This window comes from Glycine max, chromosome 11, assembly GCF_000004515.6.
Source record: "Glycine max cultivar Williams 82 chromosome 11, Glycine_max_v4.0, whole genome shotgun sequence".
NCBI lineage: Eukaryota > Viridiplantae > Streptophyta > Magnoliopsida > Fabales > Fabaceae > Glycine > Glycine max.
Window position 1 is genome coordinate 24,700,015 of NC_038247.2, and position 16,310 is coordinate 24,716,324.

General features: G+C 35.2%; 1 protein-coding gene across 1 annotated transcript in view; it reads left to right on the plus strand.

Moving 5' to 3' along the window:
• LOC106795059 (ABC transporter G family member 31-like) overlaps nucleotides 1–15,440 on the plus strand; it is a 31,999-nt gene extending 16,559 nt beyond the window's left edge. The window contains exons 2-6 of the mRNA XM_014763594.1: nucleotides 13,874–14,155; nucleotides 14,493–14,809; nucleotides 14,906–14,993; nucleotides 15,181–15,258; nucleotides 15,366–15,440. Coding sequence (XP_014619080.1) covers nucleotides 13,874–14,155; nucleotides 14,493–14,809; nucleotides 14,906–14,993; nucleotides 15,181–15,258; nucleotides 15,366–15,440 — 840 coding nt within the window. The remainder of the gene's footprint in view (nucleotides 1–13,873; nucleotides 14,156–14,492; nucleotides 14,810–14,905; nucleotides 14,994–15,180; nucleotides 15,259–15,365) is intronic.
• The last annotated feature ends 870 nt before the right edge of the window (nucleotides 15,441–16,310 follow it).

The following is a 16,310-nucleotide window of genomic DNA, read 5'->3' on the forward strand; positions in this document are numbered from 1 at the left end:
TTCCACACTCTTTGAGAAAAAACACAAAATGTCTTGGACGTTGTTCTCCTGATCCATCATATCTGTCATAGTACTCATTATCACGATCATATTTGACAGCCTTAATTTTCTTTCCAAGTTGAAGTTCAACTTTAGCCTTGAAACTCTTAAAAACCTCTAGGGATGGGGACTTCTCATGTATCAAATATAGGTAATCGTATCTAGAGTAGTCATTTATGAACAAGATAAAATATTGTTGTCCATTCCAAGAGGGTGTTGGAAAAGGACCATAAATGTTCCTATGTACTAGTAACACATGAAGGCACAACAGATGTTCCTATAATTTAAAAGCCAAAAACATAATTACATCTGCCCTGGGAATGGATGAATATTTCAGGATTTCAAATTGTAAGAGTGCTAAGGAAATGTGGGACACTCTACAAGTAACACATGAAGGCACAACAGATGTTAAAAGATCTAGGATAAACACATTAACTCATGAATATGAACTATTTAGGATGAATGCAAATGAAAGCATTCAAGACATGCAAAAGAGGTTCACACATATAGTAAATCATCTTGCAGCCTTAGGGAAAGATTTTCAAAATGAAGATCTCGTAAACAAAGTATTAATATGTTTAAGCAGAGAATGACAACCTAAAGTAACAGCCATTACTGAATCAAGAGATTTATCTAACATGACTCTTGCTACTCTATTTGGAAAGTTACAGGAACACAAAATGGAATTGTTGAGATTAAATCAACATGAAGAAAATGACAAGAAAAAGAAGGGAATTGCTCTTAAAGCCTCATCTTCAATCCAAGAAGAAAGTGATAAGGAAATTGATCTAGATGAAGATGATGATCTTAGCCTTTTTGTAAAAAGGTTCAACAAGTTTCTGAAAATCAGAGGAAGTCAAAGGCGACCAAATTTTAAATCTAAAAGAAGGATAAAAATTTCATCTTCTACTCCAAAATGCTTTGAATGCAATCAACCTGGACATTTGAGGGTTGATTGTCATATCTTCAAGAAAAAGATGGAGAAATCTGAAAAGAAAAATTTTAGTTAAAAGAAAATGAAGAAAGCTTACATCACATGGGATGACAATGATATGGAATCTTCTAAAGATTCAGAAAATGAAGAGATAAACCTCTGTCTAATGGCTAAAAGTTATGAAAGCGATGAAGAGGTGTCTTTGAGGAAGGAATGGTATATAGATAACGGATGTTCAAAACATATGACTGGAGATGCATCAAAGTTTATACATATCTCTCCCAAGAAAAACGGGCATGTAACTTATGGTGACAACAACAAAGGTAGAATCCTTGGAGTTGGTAAAATAGGTACAAATTCTTCAAACTTCATTGAAAATGTTCTACTTGTTGAAGGTCTTAAGCACAACCTACTTAGTGTTAGTCAATTATGTGACAAAGGCTATCTAGTATCATTTGATTATCAAAAATGTCTTATAGAACATAAGCATGACACTAATATAAAGCATGTAGGATATAGAGTCAACAATGTATATATGCTAGACTTAAGCCTAAAACTAGATAACAATCATTGTTTTCTTAGCAAAGATGATGATCCATGGTTATGGAATAAACGAATTGCTCACATAAACATGGATCACTTAAACAAATTAATCTCAAAAGATTTAGTAGTTGGTTTGCCTAAATTAAAATTTGAAAAAGATAGACTATGTGATGCATGTCAAAAGGGAAAACAAACTAGAGTCTCATTCAAACCCAAAAATATTGTTTCAACTACTCAACCCTTACAATTATTGCATATGGATTTATTTGGTCCATCTAGAACCATGAGTTTTGGAGGAAATTACTATGCTCTTGTCATAGTTGATGATTTCTCTAGATATACATGGACATTATTCATTACTCATAGAAGTGATGCATTCCAAGCATTTAGGAAACTTGCTAAAGTTATACAAAACAAGAAAAATCTTAAGATTGCATCCATTAGAAGTGATCATGGGGGTGAATTTGAAAACAAAGATTTTGAATTATTTTGTAATGAACATGGTATTGAGCATAATTTTTCTGCACCCAGAACCCCTCAACAAAATGGAGTTGTTGAGAGGAAAAATAGGTCATTGGAAGAAATTGCTAGAACTTTATTAAATGATACTTCTCTTCTAAAATATTTTTGAGTTGAAGCCATCAATACTGGATGTTACATCATGAATAGGGCCTTAATAAGACCTATTTTAAAGAAAACCCCATATGAGTTATATAATGGTAGAAAACCTAACATTTCACATCTTCATATTTTTGGTTGCAAATGTTTTGTGCTTAATAATGGTAAAGATAATCTAGGAAAATTTGATGCAAAATCTGATAAAGGCATCTTTCTTGGATATTCATTGCAAAGTAAAGCATATAGAATATATAACAAAAGAACTATGAGTATTGAAGAATCCATTCATGTTTCTTTTGATGAATCTAATGCTATTCTGTCAAGAAAGAATATACTAGATGATATTGCAGAATCTTTAGAAAAAATTCATATTCATGGACAAGATTCTAAAGGAAAAGGGAAAGGAAGCAATGAAGATCCTCCAGAAGAAGCCAAATCAAATGATGAAATTCCAAAAGAATGGAAAGTCTCAAAAGATCATCCCCTCAACAACATTATTGGTGATATCTCAAAAGGGGTAACAACTAGACATTCTCTTAAAGAATTATGCAATAATATGGCTTTTGTATCTATGATTGAACCTAAAAATATAAAAGAAGCCATAATAGATTATAATTGGATAATTGTTATGCAAGAAGAACTAAATCAATTTGAAAGAAACAATGTGTGGGAACTTGTTGAGAAACCTAAAAACTATCCCATCATAGGAACAAAATGGGTATTTAGGAATAAGTTAGATGAACAAGGCATAATCATTAGAAATAAGGCTAGATTAGTTGCAAAAGGATATAATCAAGAAGAAGGTATAGATTATGAAGAAACATATGCTCCAGCTGCTAGATTAGAAGCCATTAGAATGCTCTTAGCGTATGCATCCATAATGAATTTTAAGCTTTATCAAATGGATGTTAAAAGTGCTTTTCTAAATGGCTTAATTCAAGAAGAAGTATATGTTGAACAACCACCAGGTTTTGAAATGTTGGATAAGCCAAATCATGTCTATAAATTGAAAAAGGCTTTATATGGCTTGAAACAAGCCCCTAGGGCTTGGTACGAGCGTCTAAGTAAGTTCCTTTTAGAAAAGGACTTCTCTAGAGGAAAAGTGGATACTACTCTTTTCATAAAGAGAAAATCACATGATATTTTATTAGTTCAAATTTATGTTGATGATATTATTTTTGGATCCACTAATGAATTATTGTGCAAGGAATTCTCTCATGACATGCAAAGTGAGTTTGAAATGTCAATGATAGGAGAACTTAATTTCTTTCTTGGATTGCAAATTAAATAAACCAAGGATTGTATCTTTGTCAATCAATCCAAGTATTGCAAAGAGTTAATCCACAAATTCGGCATGGAAAATGCTAAGCACATGGTTACACCAATGAGCACTGCTTGCTATCTAGATAAAGATGAAACCGGTCAGTCAATAGATGTTAAGCAATATCGAGGTATGATCGGATCACTTCTTTATTTATCTGCTAGCAGACCTTATATAATATTTAGTGTGTGTATGTGTGCTAGATTTCAATCAAATCCTAAACAATCACATCTTAGTGCTGTTAAAAGAATCATAAGATATTTAGTAGGCACTATGAACATAGGTTTATGGTATCCTAGAAATTCCACATGCACCTTAATTGGATATTTTGATTCAGACTTTGCCAGTTCTAAAACAGATTGAAAGAGCACAAGTGGAACTTGTCAGTTCATTGGATCTACTCTAGTTTCTTGGCATAGTAAGAAACAAAATAGTGTTGTTTTATCCACTGCAGAAGCAGAATATATTTCTGCCGACAGTTGTTGTGCACAAATCTTATGGATGAAGCAACAACTTTCTGACTATGGAATCCTTCTTGACCATATACCTATTAGATGTGATAATACAAGTGCAATTAATCTTTCCAAAAATCCAGTTCAACACTCTAGAACTAAACATATAGAAATTAGGCACCATTTTCTAAGATATCATGTTCTAAAGGGAGATTATGTGTTAGAGTTTGTTGATACAAAGAATCAACTTGCTGATATCTTCACAAAACCTCTCCCCAAAGAAACATTCTTCTCTATTAGAAGGGAATTAGGCCTCTTAGATGTTAGTGATTTAGATAAATAAGGATTGATTGATTGAATTATTTTTATGATTGATTGTTTGTGTTAAGTATGTTACTTTGCTTGATTTTGTTTAAATTCTTGTTATTATGATGGCTTGATGCATTATTGTGTGTTTGATGTTTGAATGATTGAATTAAATACATTAGTAGTGATGATTGATAGTATTTGATGTATTTAGCATAGACATAGGTGATTTTTTAGAGGAACTAGACTAGTTTATGCTCTGGTAATTGATTACCATTCAGTGTAATCGATTACACAAGAACAGACAACCTGTAATCGATTACAACATCCTGTAATCGATTACCAGAAGGCTTACTACTCCTGTAATCGATTACCACACCTTGTAATCGATTACATCTCGTCCTCCTCTATAAATACCTACGAAACCAGTCACGCTGCGCAACCTCACTCTCTCCCTCATGCCTCTTTCATCCCTAATCTTCAAATCCTCATATCTTCCTCAATTCTTCACCAAAACACGTCCCGTAAAGCCCAATTTTCCTCATTTTCACTCCTCTTTCGATTCCACCAATTGAAATTCACTAAAACTTCATCAAATGGCAGAATCGTCGAAGAAGAGAAAGGGATCATCTTCCACCAATGCTGCTGTTGGCCATCGCCGCAACGAACCATCTGAAGCACCCACAACACCTATCCATCCCTCCTTATCATCTCCAAGATCATCCACTCTGTTTTCTTCCGATGATCAACGTCTACGATACCTTTCTCAATTTTCTTCTAGAATCATTTTAGACCCTAAGTACCTAGACATAGATTTCTTCAATGATGAGACATTTGATTGTTATCAAGTGTTTCAAAACTCTGACTTGGTTGATTTCATGTCTTTAAAATTGACTTATTATCCTGAACTTGTCAAAGTCTTTTATAGCAATTTAAAAATTCAGGACGGCATTATTTCTTCTGAGGTGCATGGTATTTCCATGATCATTGATCAATCATTGTTCTTTTCTTTGACTAAATTACCCAGTCAAGGTGCACCTTTGGAGGGCACCATTGTTGATGACTGGAAATTTGATTATTCTAGTCATGATGCTCGCCGTATGGTTTGTAATGACCAGGATGAAATGACCGGTAGATTGCTGGCCGAATCATTGACCTTTGATAATCGCATCATGCACTACATTATTGTTAGAATTTTTCTTCCTCGGTCTTCAAATTTGGCTCAAGCCTCTGAGGAGGACTTGATTTTGATATGGGCTTTCTTTACCGGTCGTCAGATCGACTGGGCTCACTTGGTTTGGTATCGAATGCATAAGGCATTATGGGCCAATGCACCTCTCCCTTACCCTCAATTGGTCACTCTGTTTCTCCGTCATTTTCAAATTCCGCTTGATGATGAACCTTTTGTTCAAGTCAAGTGTTCCTTTGCTATTGGTGCTGGTGCAGTCACTTCATTTGGATACCGTAAGAATCGGAATGGTCAATGGCTGAAGAAAGATGCACTACCTCCACAAGATGAGCATACTCCTTCTCCTCCTCCTCAGCGAGATGATTCAGCCCTTATGACTGAAGTTCTTTCCGAGTTACGGGGTCTTCGTACTTATGTTGGTGAACGTTTTGACTCTTTGGATAATCGCTTTGCCGAAATGGATATCCGTCTCACACAGATTGAAGAAGATGTGGGCTATATTCGTCAGAGCTTCGATCTTCCACCACCACCTCCACCTTCTTAGAGTTTTGTTTCTAATTTTCTTTTAAGCCGTGTATTTTAGCTATGGTATTTAAGTTATCATTTTCTGCACTTTATTTATCTTTTGGTATTTGGATTTTAGTCCTTTTTGATTAGATTCTATGTGGTTTTGAATTATGACTGTTTGGATTATATTTTGGTTATGACTTATTTCTGATTTGCTCATGGTTGGTTATGACTTATGATTAATCTTTGTCCACTTCATTATATTATCTATTATTGATTCCCACGAACTTTGGCTTTTTGATGTTGCCAAAGGGGGAGAGAAATGGGGTGGTATAGAAGCTTTGAAAAAGCTTAGAAATCAAGTGATCATCAATTCCAAAAGATAGGGAATGATGCAATCCTACCCCGCAAGGGCATTGGATAGAAGACTCCAAGTAGATTGGGCCAGAGATCCAAGGGAAGTCCCTAGGGTTCTCATGAGCCTTAGGGTAGATTTTGAGCCCATGGGCTAAGTATGAGCCCGCTTATCTTTGTAAATATTAGAATAGGTTTTTTTCCTTCGTTTAGGCCTTGTATTTTGGCCATTCAAGTAGTATAGGGTTTTAGCCTTGTATTTCGAGGCATTTTGAGTAGTCTTTGTAGTAGGGACTTTTTTTTTGTATTTTCATGTATTTTGTCATGGGGGTGAGCTTAGCTATTATAGGGGGTGTGTAGCTAAGCTCTAGCTTCTCATCTCAAGGAGGTGAGCTTAGCTATTAGAGAGGTATGTGTAGCTAAGCTCTAGCTTCTTTAGGAATCTTCTTAAGGAAGCTTCTCAAGGAGGTGAGCTTAGTTATGAGAGGGGTGTGTGTAGCTAAGCTCTAGCTTCTCAAGGAAGTTTTCTCAAAGAAGCTTCTCAAGGAAGTTTTCTCCAGAAATCTTCTCAAGGAAGCTACCTAGTCTATAAATAGAAGCATGTGTAACACTTGTTGTAACTTTGATGAATGAGAGTCTTGTGAGACACAACTAAAAGTTCAACTTCTCTCCCTTTTTCTTCCTTCAATTTCGTGCTCCCCCCTCTCTCTTTCTCTCCCTCTTTCTTTTCCTCCATTGAAGCATCCTCTCCAAGCTTCTTATCCAAGGCTCATCTTGGTGGTGAAGCTCCTTCTTCCATGGCTTATTCCCTAATGGATGGCGCCACCTCTTACCTCTTCTCCTTTGTCTTCCGCTGCATCTCCATGGTGGAAAATCACCATTAGAGGACCTCATTGAAGCTCAAAGATCCAGCCTCCATAGAAGCTCCACAAGCAAGCTTCCATCAAGTTTCCCTCCACCTTGGAAAGGATTTGACCTCAAATCCCGAGGTTCTTCATACTCTGGGCTCCTTCCCTCAACACCTGTAAAAAGAACAAAAACATATGTATTAGTGGTGTTTGGTATGTTGAAGTAAGGTAAGGTCTGAAAACCCATTTCCTGGGCATCTTCCCATGAAGGAACATGGTTTCTCACCAACTCAATGAGTGGTGCTACAGGTATAGAAAAATATGGGATAAACCTTTTGTAAAAGTTTGTTAAGTCATGGAAGCCCCAAATTTTTCTTATACTTGGTGGAGTGGGCCACTCAGGAATGACCTTTATTCTCTTAGGGTTCATGGGAACCCCTTGATCACTATTTGAAAAATTAAGAAAAGTAATGCAATCAAACATACCTTTTTCTGTATTTTCATATTGATTATTCCTACCAAAAAGTATGACAAACCTAAGGTGTCCCATATGAGTACCTAAGTTTGCATTGAAACTAAAAATAAGAACAAACCTACCAAATGGGTCCCTATGTACACACACCATGAAGATGTTAGGTGTACGAGTGATTTTACAAAAGAGGGTTGCACCACTCAAAACATTCATCATACCACCTATTTTAGGGACTTGGTGCCTAATAATACCTATTTTGGGCACCAACAAAGCACAAGGATTTAAGATCTTGCGAACCAAACCCTCATCCAATAACTTCTTTACTTGAGGAATAAACTCAAGCCCAAGAGGTGTGGCAATGCTAGCAAGTGTCTTTTTACAAAAGATAAAATGTGGAGGTTGTCTAAGAGGGAGAGTTTCTTTAACGTTTGTCTTTATTGTAAAATGAGTTTCCTTCTTAGCTAACCTCTTGGAGGAGACATTTACCTCCTTACACTTCTCTTTAACCACTAATGGTTGTCCATCTTCTTGGGGGTATATTTCTTCACTAGATTCTTCTCCTTTTGCTTCTTCACTTTCACTAGAGGAAGGTGAAGTAGTAGCCTCATCTTGGCTACTATAAATGTCTAGGCCCCTCATAATCATGGTTTTTGTGGTGGGGCATTGAGAAGTAATGTATCCTCTTCCAAGACATTTAAAGCACTTTATAGAGCTAGTTTTCTCTTGCATACTAGCCTTAGGGGCTTGCTTTTCTATTGCCTTCCCCTTATCATCTTTGGGCTTAGAAGGTGTCACCCCTAAGATGCCTTGACCTTGGTCTTTCTTTGGATAAGAGTGAGAGCCATAAGATTTTGAAGTAGACTTCTTTTTAAGTTGTTGCTCTACCCTTATTTCCCAATCTAAGTTAGCCTCTACATTGTCCTTCCCATGGAAGTATGAGAGGTTAATGTTAGCCTCTTGAGGCTTTCTTTCCTTTTCTCTTCTATGGGAGTGAGGTCTAAGATGTGACCTATGCCTTCCTTCGTAATAGTCACAAAGTTCTTCACTTAGGCTCTTGCAAGAGTTATGACTACTATAGGAGGCATGTTTGCCTCTTTTCATTTCTTTCATTATTTTTCTTCTTTCCTCCTCTCTTATTTTCTTTCTTTCATCTTGACTTATTTCTTCCACTCTTTTTTTTCCTTTTTCTTTTCTCTCTTGTTTTTCTTTCCATAACTTGAGGGAACTCAACTCATCTAAGATTCTAGATAAAGGGTCTTTATGACTAGTACCCTCGCCATTAACACTAGATGAATGATGACTCATGTTGGTTCCTAAGTTGTGGTTCTTTCTTGTTGGAGGTTTGAAAACAAAAGGTAAAAGAAACTATGGTTGAAACTAGCCAAAATAAACACTAAAAGAGGTGTGACAGATAAGGTAAACAAATAATTGGTAAAAGGAAAGCTATCTAGGCAGTTTGACAATGGAAGGTAAAGGAAATAAGCTATGAAAGTAAGCAAGAAAAGTAAACTAAGTGAATCCTAAGAGTGTTTGGATGACCACATCAAGGTTTCCAACCAAACACTCACTATCCTAAAGAAATATTGCCTAAAATTATTACACACAAATGGAAGTTTGGTAACTTATTGGAGGCTCCCAACACACTTCCAATGAAAGGCCTTTTTGTTACAAAACTTGAAAGCAATAAAGGTAAGTAAATTGCAAATTAAAAAATTACAAAATGGTCCTCAATTTTGGTGGTTGTTCTCTCTTTGGTGATTCACTCAATTTGGAGTGCTTCTTAGTCCAATAGCTCTTAAGGTGGTTGGCCCCTTGCTTCTTGACTCAAATTCTTCAAGGGATGGCACCAATCCTCCTTCCAATTCCCTATATGGCAACCAACAAACAAGGAAACAAAGAGACAAGCAATAACCAAAGACCAAAAAAAAAAAATGAAATGAAAGCTAAACCAATGGAGTTTTAACAAGACAATTTTTCAAAGATTACTCAACAATTAAAGCAATGAAAAAGGACATAGAAGCAAGCTAGGACTCAAAGAGAAACTTAGAATGGCTCTAGAGTAGAGTAAAAAAACAAAAAAAAAAGACTCAACAAACCTCTAGCTTTGGCACTTGTTTTCACAGTAATTTTCAATTGAAATTTCGGAACTAAGATTGGTATAACATAGGCACCAATTATAGAATAAATTTTGAGCCAAAACTACAAGCACACTTCCCTTTCACTTTTTTTTCCTGGATACTGATTTTTCTGCCAACTTGTGTGATTTTTAGTATTTTTTCCTTTTATCCAAATCACTTGGTTCTTTATTTATAACTTTTTTCCAGATGTCTAGAAAATTAATTAAAAATTTCAGCTCAAAATTAGAAGTAACCAATTCTCAGTAATTTTTACAAGTTTGTATGTCCAAGCTGCCAGCACCAGCGATTTTTTTTTTAAAACATGGTATATTGATTGCCTTGGGCTTACTTTCAACCTTCCTATGTATGTTGAACTCACTAGTATTGTTTACCACAGTTTTAGGAGTTCAATATTCACTTAGGATCAACATTTCAGCCAGCAATTCAATCACCAAAACTCAAATTCACAATATACACAATCATAAGGAAACCTAAAAGTTCAAGAAAAGGTTCACAATCAAAGACTCTATAAGAATTTTGCATGAACATGTTAAGGACTAATTAACATGAAATATTTGACTCAAATCAAATAATAGGCTAAAATAATTTCATACACTCATGAACAAATGAGTTAGACAAAGAAACAAGAAAATAAAATTCAGCACAACATAAGAAATCTTATGTGACAAGTTTCATGACTAGACATGACTTCTATGACAAAACTACAATAGGTGAACAAGTCACTCTAGATTTTTGAGGTTTTCTTCTACTTTAATATTTTTGTAAGAATTTTATGGTTTAGGTTTCAGCCACAAAAAAAAAAATAACAAGACAAAACTCAAAGGAACCTAAACTCAACACAATTCATGGTTCAAGAACAAGAACAAGAAATTTGAAGCATAGAAAATCAAATCTAGTTTCTATAGCAAGTTTAATCGGTGGAAACTCTAAAGAATCATGTTTAAAACATTTATCACAAGACATGTGAGGAGATACATGGAGAAAAAATGAAGAAACAACAATGGAAGAGAAGGTAAAGCAAAAAAATTAATGGAGGTTTAAGGAGCACCTACTTGAAGCTCTTGTGCTCTGATACCACTTGATGGAAGCTTGCTTGTGGAGCTTCTATGGAGGCTGGATCTTTGAGCTTCAATGAGGTCCTCTAATGGTGATTTTCCACCATGGAGATGCAGCGGAAGACAAAGGAGAAGAGGTAAGAGGTGGCGCCATCCATTAGGGAATAAGCCATGGAAGAAGGAGCTTCACCACCAAGATGAGCATTGGATAAGAAGCTTGGAGAGGATGCTTCAATGGAGGAAAAGAAAGAGGGAGAGAAAGAGAGAGGGGGGAGCACGAAATTGAAGGAAGAAAAAGGGAGAGAAGTTGAACTTTGAGTTGTGCTCACAAGACTCTCATTCATCAAAGTTACAACAAGTGTTACACATGCTTCTATTTATAGACTAGGTAGCTTCCTTGAGAAGATTTCTTGAGAAAACTTCCTTGAGAAACTTCTTTGAGAAAACTTCCTTGAGAAGCTAGAGCTTAGCTACACACACCCCTCTCATAACTAAGCTCACCTCCTTGAGAAGCTTCCTTAAGAAGATTCCTAAAGAAGCTAGAGCTTAGCTACACATACCTCTCTAATAGCTAAGCTCACCTCCTTGAGATGAGAAGCTAGAGCTTAGCTACACATCCCCTATAATAGCTAAGCTCATCCCCATGACAAAATACATGAAAATACAAAACAAAAGTCCCTACTACAAAGACTACTCAAAATGCCTCGAAATACAAGGCTAAAACCCTATACTACTTGAATGGCCAAAATACAAGGCCTAAACGAAGGAAAAAAACCTATTCTAATATTTACAAAGATAAGTGGGCTCATACTTAGCCCATGGGCTCAAAATCTACCCTAAGGCTCATGAGAACCCTAGGGCCTTCCCTTGGATCTCTGGCCCAATCTACTTGGAGTCTTCTATCCAATGCCCTTGCGGGGTAGGATTGCATCAGGGGGAGTGAACGCAATATATTATGCATTGTTTGTATCTTGATTTCAGGACTTAAATTGTCGTCATCAAAAAAGGGGGAGATTGTAGAAGCAAATGACTTTGATGTTTTGATGATGATCGTGATGATTTGATGCAAATGCGCTTCTCAAGTTTAATTCAAGACAATGATTCAAGAATACAAGATACAACATCAAGATGATCACTAGTATTTTAGGAAGGGAATTCCTAATTGAAATAGCAAAAGGTTTGGCCAAGAAATTTAAGTTAAAAAGTCTTTTTCAAGAGATTTACTCTCTGGTAATCGATTACCAGTGGCCAAAAATGGTTTACGACAGCTATTAAAATTTGAATTCAAATTTTAGACTGTGTAATCGATTACACAATATTGGTAATCGATTACCAACAGTTAATAAACGTTTTAATTCAAAATTTAAAACCTGTAATCGATTACACAAATCCTGTAATCGATTACCAGAGGAGATTTTCAAATTTTTTTTTCTAAGAGTCACATCTTTTCAAATGGTTTTTACATGGCCACCAAAGGTCTATATATATGTGACTTGCAACACGAATTTGCTCAAAGTTTTTCATAACAAAAAGTCTTATTCTCTCAAAGAGCAAAAACATTTTATCCTCTTAAGAATTCCTTGGCCAATACACTTGCAATTCAATAAGGAATTAATTGAATGCTCAGATTGTACAATCTATCTCTTTCAAGAGAGATTTATTCTTCTCCACTTTCTAAAATTCTCAAAGGGGATTGAGAGACCGAGGGTTTCTTGTTGTAAAGAAATCTGAACACAAAGGAAGGATTGTCCTTGTGTGTTCAGAACTTGTAAAAGGATTTTACAAGATAGTGGAACTCTCAAGCGGGTTGCTTGGGGACTGGACGTAGGCACAAGGGTGTGGCCGAACCAGTATAAATCTGAGTTTACACTTTCTCTTCCCTTAAAATCTTTTATTTATTATTGCTTTATATTTACATTCAAATTGTTTTATTTGAATCATTATTTAAGAGTTCATCTTTAAGGGAACTTGTAACTTGCATTGAAATTGAAATAGAATTTTAATTGGGGAAATAGTTTGCAATATCTTAATTCAACCCCCCTTTTTAAGATATCTGAGGCCACTTGTCTAACAAAGATAGATTATGTTTTGAAAGTGCTTGGTCTTGATGTATGCTCAGATACAGTTGTAGGCAATGATATGTTAAGAGGGGTCTCTGGTGGCCAAAAAAGAAGTGTTACAACAGGTGATTTCTCTCCCCTTTCTAGGAATTTGTTACAATTTTCTTTGAAATTTGGCTTTTGTAGTGAATTCTTAACTTAATCCAACTGGATAAGGAATGGGAAGGTTGAACACCATATAAGTGAGGGAAAAACTCATAAACCTGAGCCTTAAGGATTTTGGTTAAATTTGGTGTCAAGTTCACTTATGTGGTGTACTCGAAGCCTATCAGTAAAAGTTTCCCTTGTGTTTACCCCTCGGTTTCCCAACAGATAAGATTTAAGGAGACTTCAATTATAATTTTGTTTTTGATTCCTAAGATAGAAAATTGACATATGATAACAATAGAGAAACTAACATAGTTCATACATTTGAATCCATGTTTGTTCTAGGGAGACATAAGTTTCTAGATGATACAAAATTCAATCCATATTTGTTGTGATTGTCTATACCAGAAGGTTAAGAATTATGAAGGCACTAATTGAAGTGGAAAATTGTAGCAAGCAATGACATATACTTTTGCATTTTTAATTTTTTCTTCAAGAGAAATGATTGTTGGAGCGCGAAAAGCTCTATTTATGGATGAAATATTGACTGGACTTGATAGCTCTACCACATTCCAGATAGTGAAATGCATAAGAAATTTTGTTCATCAAATGGATGCTACTGTTCTGATGGCTCTACTTCAGCCTGCACCAGAAACATTTAATCTCTTTGATGATCTTCTGCTTCTGTCAGAGGGATAGGTTGTATATCGAGTCCCCATACAAGACGTGCTTAAGTTTTTCGAATCATTAGGCTTTAAAATTCCAGCCCGAAAAGGAGTTGCAGATTTTCTTCAAGAGGTATTTGTAGATTTATGCTCCTTTAATGGTCCAAAACTCAAATGCTTTATGAAGTTATTGCTTATAACATGGTATTAATCTTCCTATATCAGGTGACCTCTAAAAAAGATCAAGTTCAATACTGGGCCGATTCTTCAAATCCATATAAATTTATTTCAGTGCCAAAGATTGCAGAAGCCTTTAAAAATTCCAGATTTGGAAAGTCTTTAGAATCTATGTGTACTGCTCCCTTTGATAAATCAAAGAGTCATCCTTTAGCTTTTCCTAGAACTAGATTTGCTGTGCCAAAATGGGAGCTCTTTAAGGCTTGTTTCTCGCGAGAGTTGACCTTGATGAACAGCCAGGAGTTTCTCTATACTTTTAGGACCTGCCAGGTATATATATAGATACCAATTCTTACTTTTTTTGCAAGTAGAATTCATGATAAGTTTGAAAGGGAACCTTTAATATTTTGCAACTTAAAAGAAGAGTTCATATTTAAATGTAGATCAATTCAACATGGAAAAACATATAAACAAGATGATCATAAGTTTAGAGTTTCAAAATACACATTATACATCAATAGAACACCTAATGTATGTGATTTCTTGATATCACTAACATAACATTTGTTAGTATCTATAGGCTTGTGCTTTTGTGAATTTCACAATTATTGTTTGAAGGCATCTCTTCTCATGATTTTAAATTTGACAACTTCTCTTTCTGTCAAAGGTTACATTTGTTGGAATTGTCACATGGACAATGTTCATGAAAACAAAATTTAATGATAAGGATGAGGAATATGGAAATCTCTATCAATCTGTACTATTTTTTGGACTCGTACACATGACGTTTAATGGCTATTTTGAGTTGTCACTCATGATAGCTAGGCTACCTGTCGTTTACAAACAAAGAGGCAACTTATTTTATCCTAGATGGGCATGGTCTTTGGCCACTTGGATTCTTGGGGTACCTTATTCCATTGTTGAATCTGTTATATGGTCTTGTATTGTATACTACTCAGTTGGATTTGCCCCTGCTCCTGGAAGGTACTTTTCTTTACATCCTTTGTTGAGATTCTTTTTCTTTTGTTTAAAAAATATTAAAGACTTATAATACTCTTTGCATTCCAATTAATATTTCAGGTTTTTCCGCTACATGTTTTTGCCACTTATGATTCACCAAATGGCATTAGGTCTCCTCCGGTTTATGGCTTCTCTTGCACGCAATATGGTCATTGCTAATACATTTGGATCAGCTGCATTGATGATTATTTTCTTGCTGGGAGGATTTATTATCCCAAAAGGTAGGCTGCACCAAGAACTACTGCATAAAATGCAGATATAATGGAGTTTTTTGATTAATGATTATTGATTTGATTGTTACTCATATAAGTATGATTAAACCATGGTGGATTTAGGGTTATTGGTTGTCACCTCTTACCTATGGACAAAGAGCAATTTCAGTCAATGAATTTACTGCCACAAGATGGATGCAGGTATTTCATACATGCCAATTAAATTTATTCTTGCTTAATTTCTATCTTTATTGCTAGTGGTTTGTAGAAATTTCTATAAAAGTAATTATGGAAACTGTGTGTTTTAGCATTCGGCTTTTGGGAACAAAACAGTTGGCCAAAATGTGCTCTACAGATTCGATTTACCAGATGATGATTACTAGTATTGGATTGGTTTGGGAGTTTTAACACTCTACACTATTGTTTTCAACTGCTTGAGTTAGAACATGTTATGAACTTAATAATATACATGAGTTAGACTCAAAATTCAAAAGATTGGCTAGGAATGACAAGAATACATGAAAAAATCTATCTAGAATTCAATAAAAAAAAATCAAAATTCAACACATACTTAGAACATATGTGACAATTATTATGGCTAAACATGACTCTAAGACAACATGGATTAAGTGATTTACACTTAGATTTTTGTGTTTTTTTTTTCTAATCAATATTTTGGAAGAAAATTTAGATCTAAAGGTTCAGCACAAGAAGATTATGATTGAAAAATGATAGAACCTAAAATCAACACAAAACATGATTCAAAAGTAGATCTATAAAATTTGAACCATAGAAATCCAAGAACAAGTGTAGATCTAAGATTTAATCAGTTTATTTTTTTTGAATATACTCTAAACAACACCAAACCACAAGAAAATTGAGGATATAAATGGAGAATAAGATGAAGAACAAGGAATTAAATTGAATTGACCGAACAAAAAGATAGAGGAAGCAAAAGAATGTGACCTAGATGAAGATGCTCTTGATACCACATGATGTAGCTCCATGTGGAGCTTGTAGGCCTTGGATCTTCTTCATCAATGGAGTCCTTTGCTTCTTGAAGTTTAATGGCAGTAGAATGAAGAAGGAAGAAAGATGATTGGAGACACCACTTCAAGGAGAAGATGAATCAAGAAGAAGCTCACCACCATAGGAAGTCATGGATAAGAGCTTGAAGGTACGAGAAGATGGGTGGAGAGAGAGGGAGAGAAAGAGCACGAAATTTTGTGCCTCAAAAGAGGTCTGAACTTTGA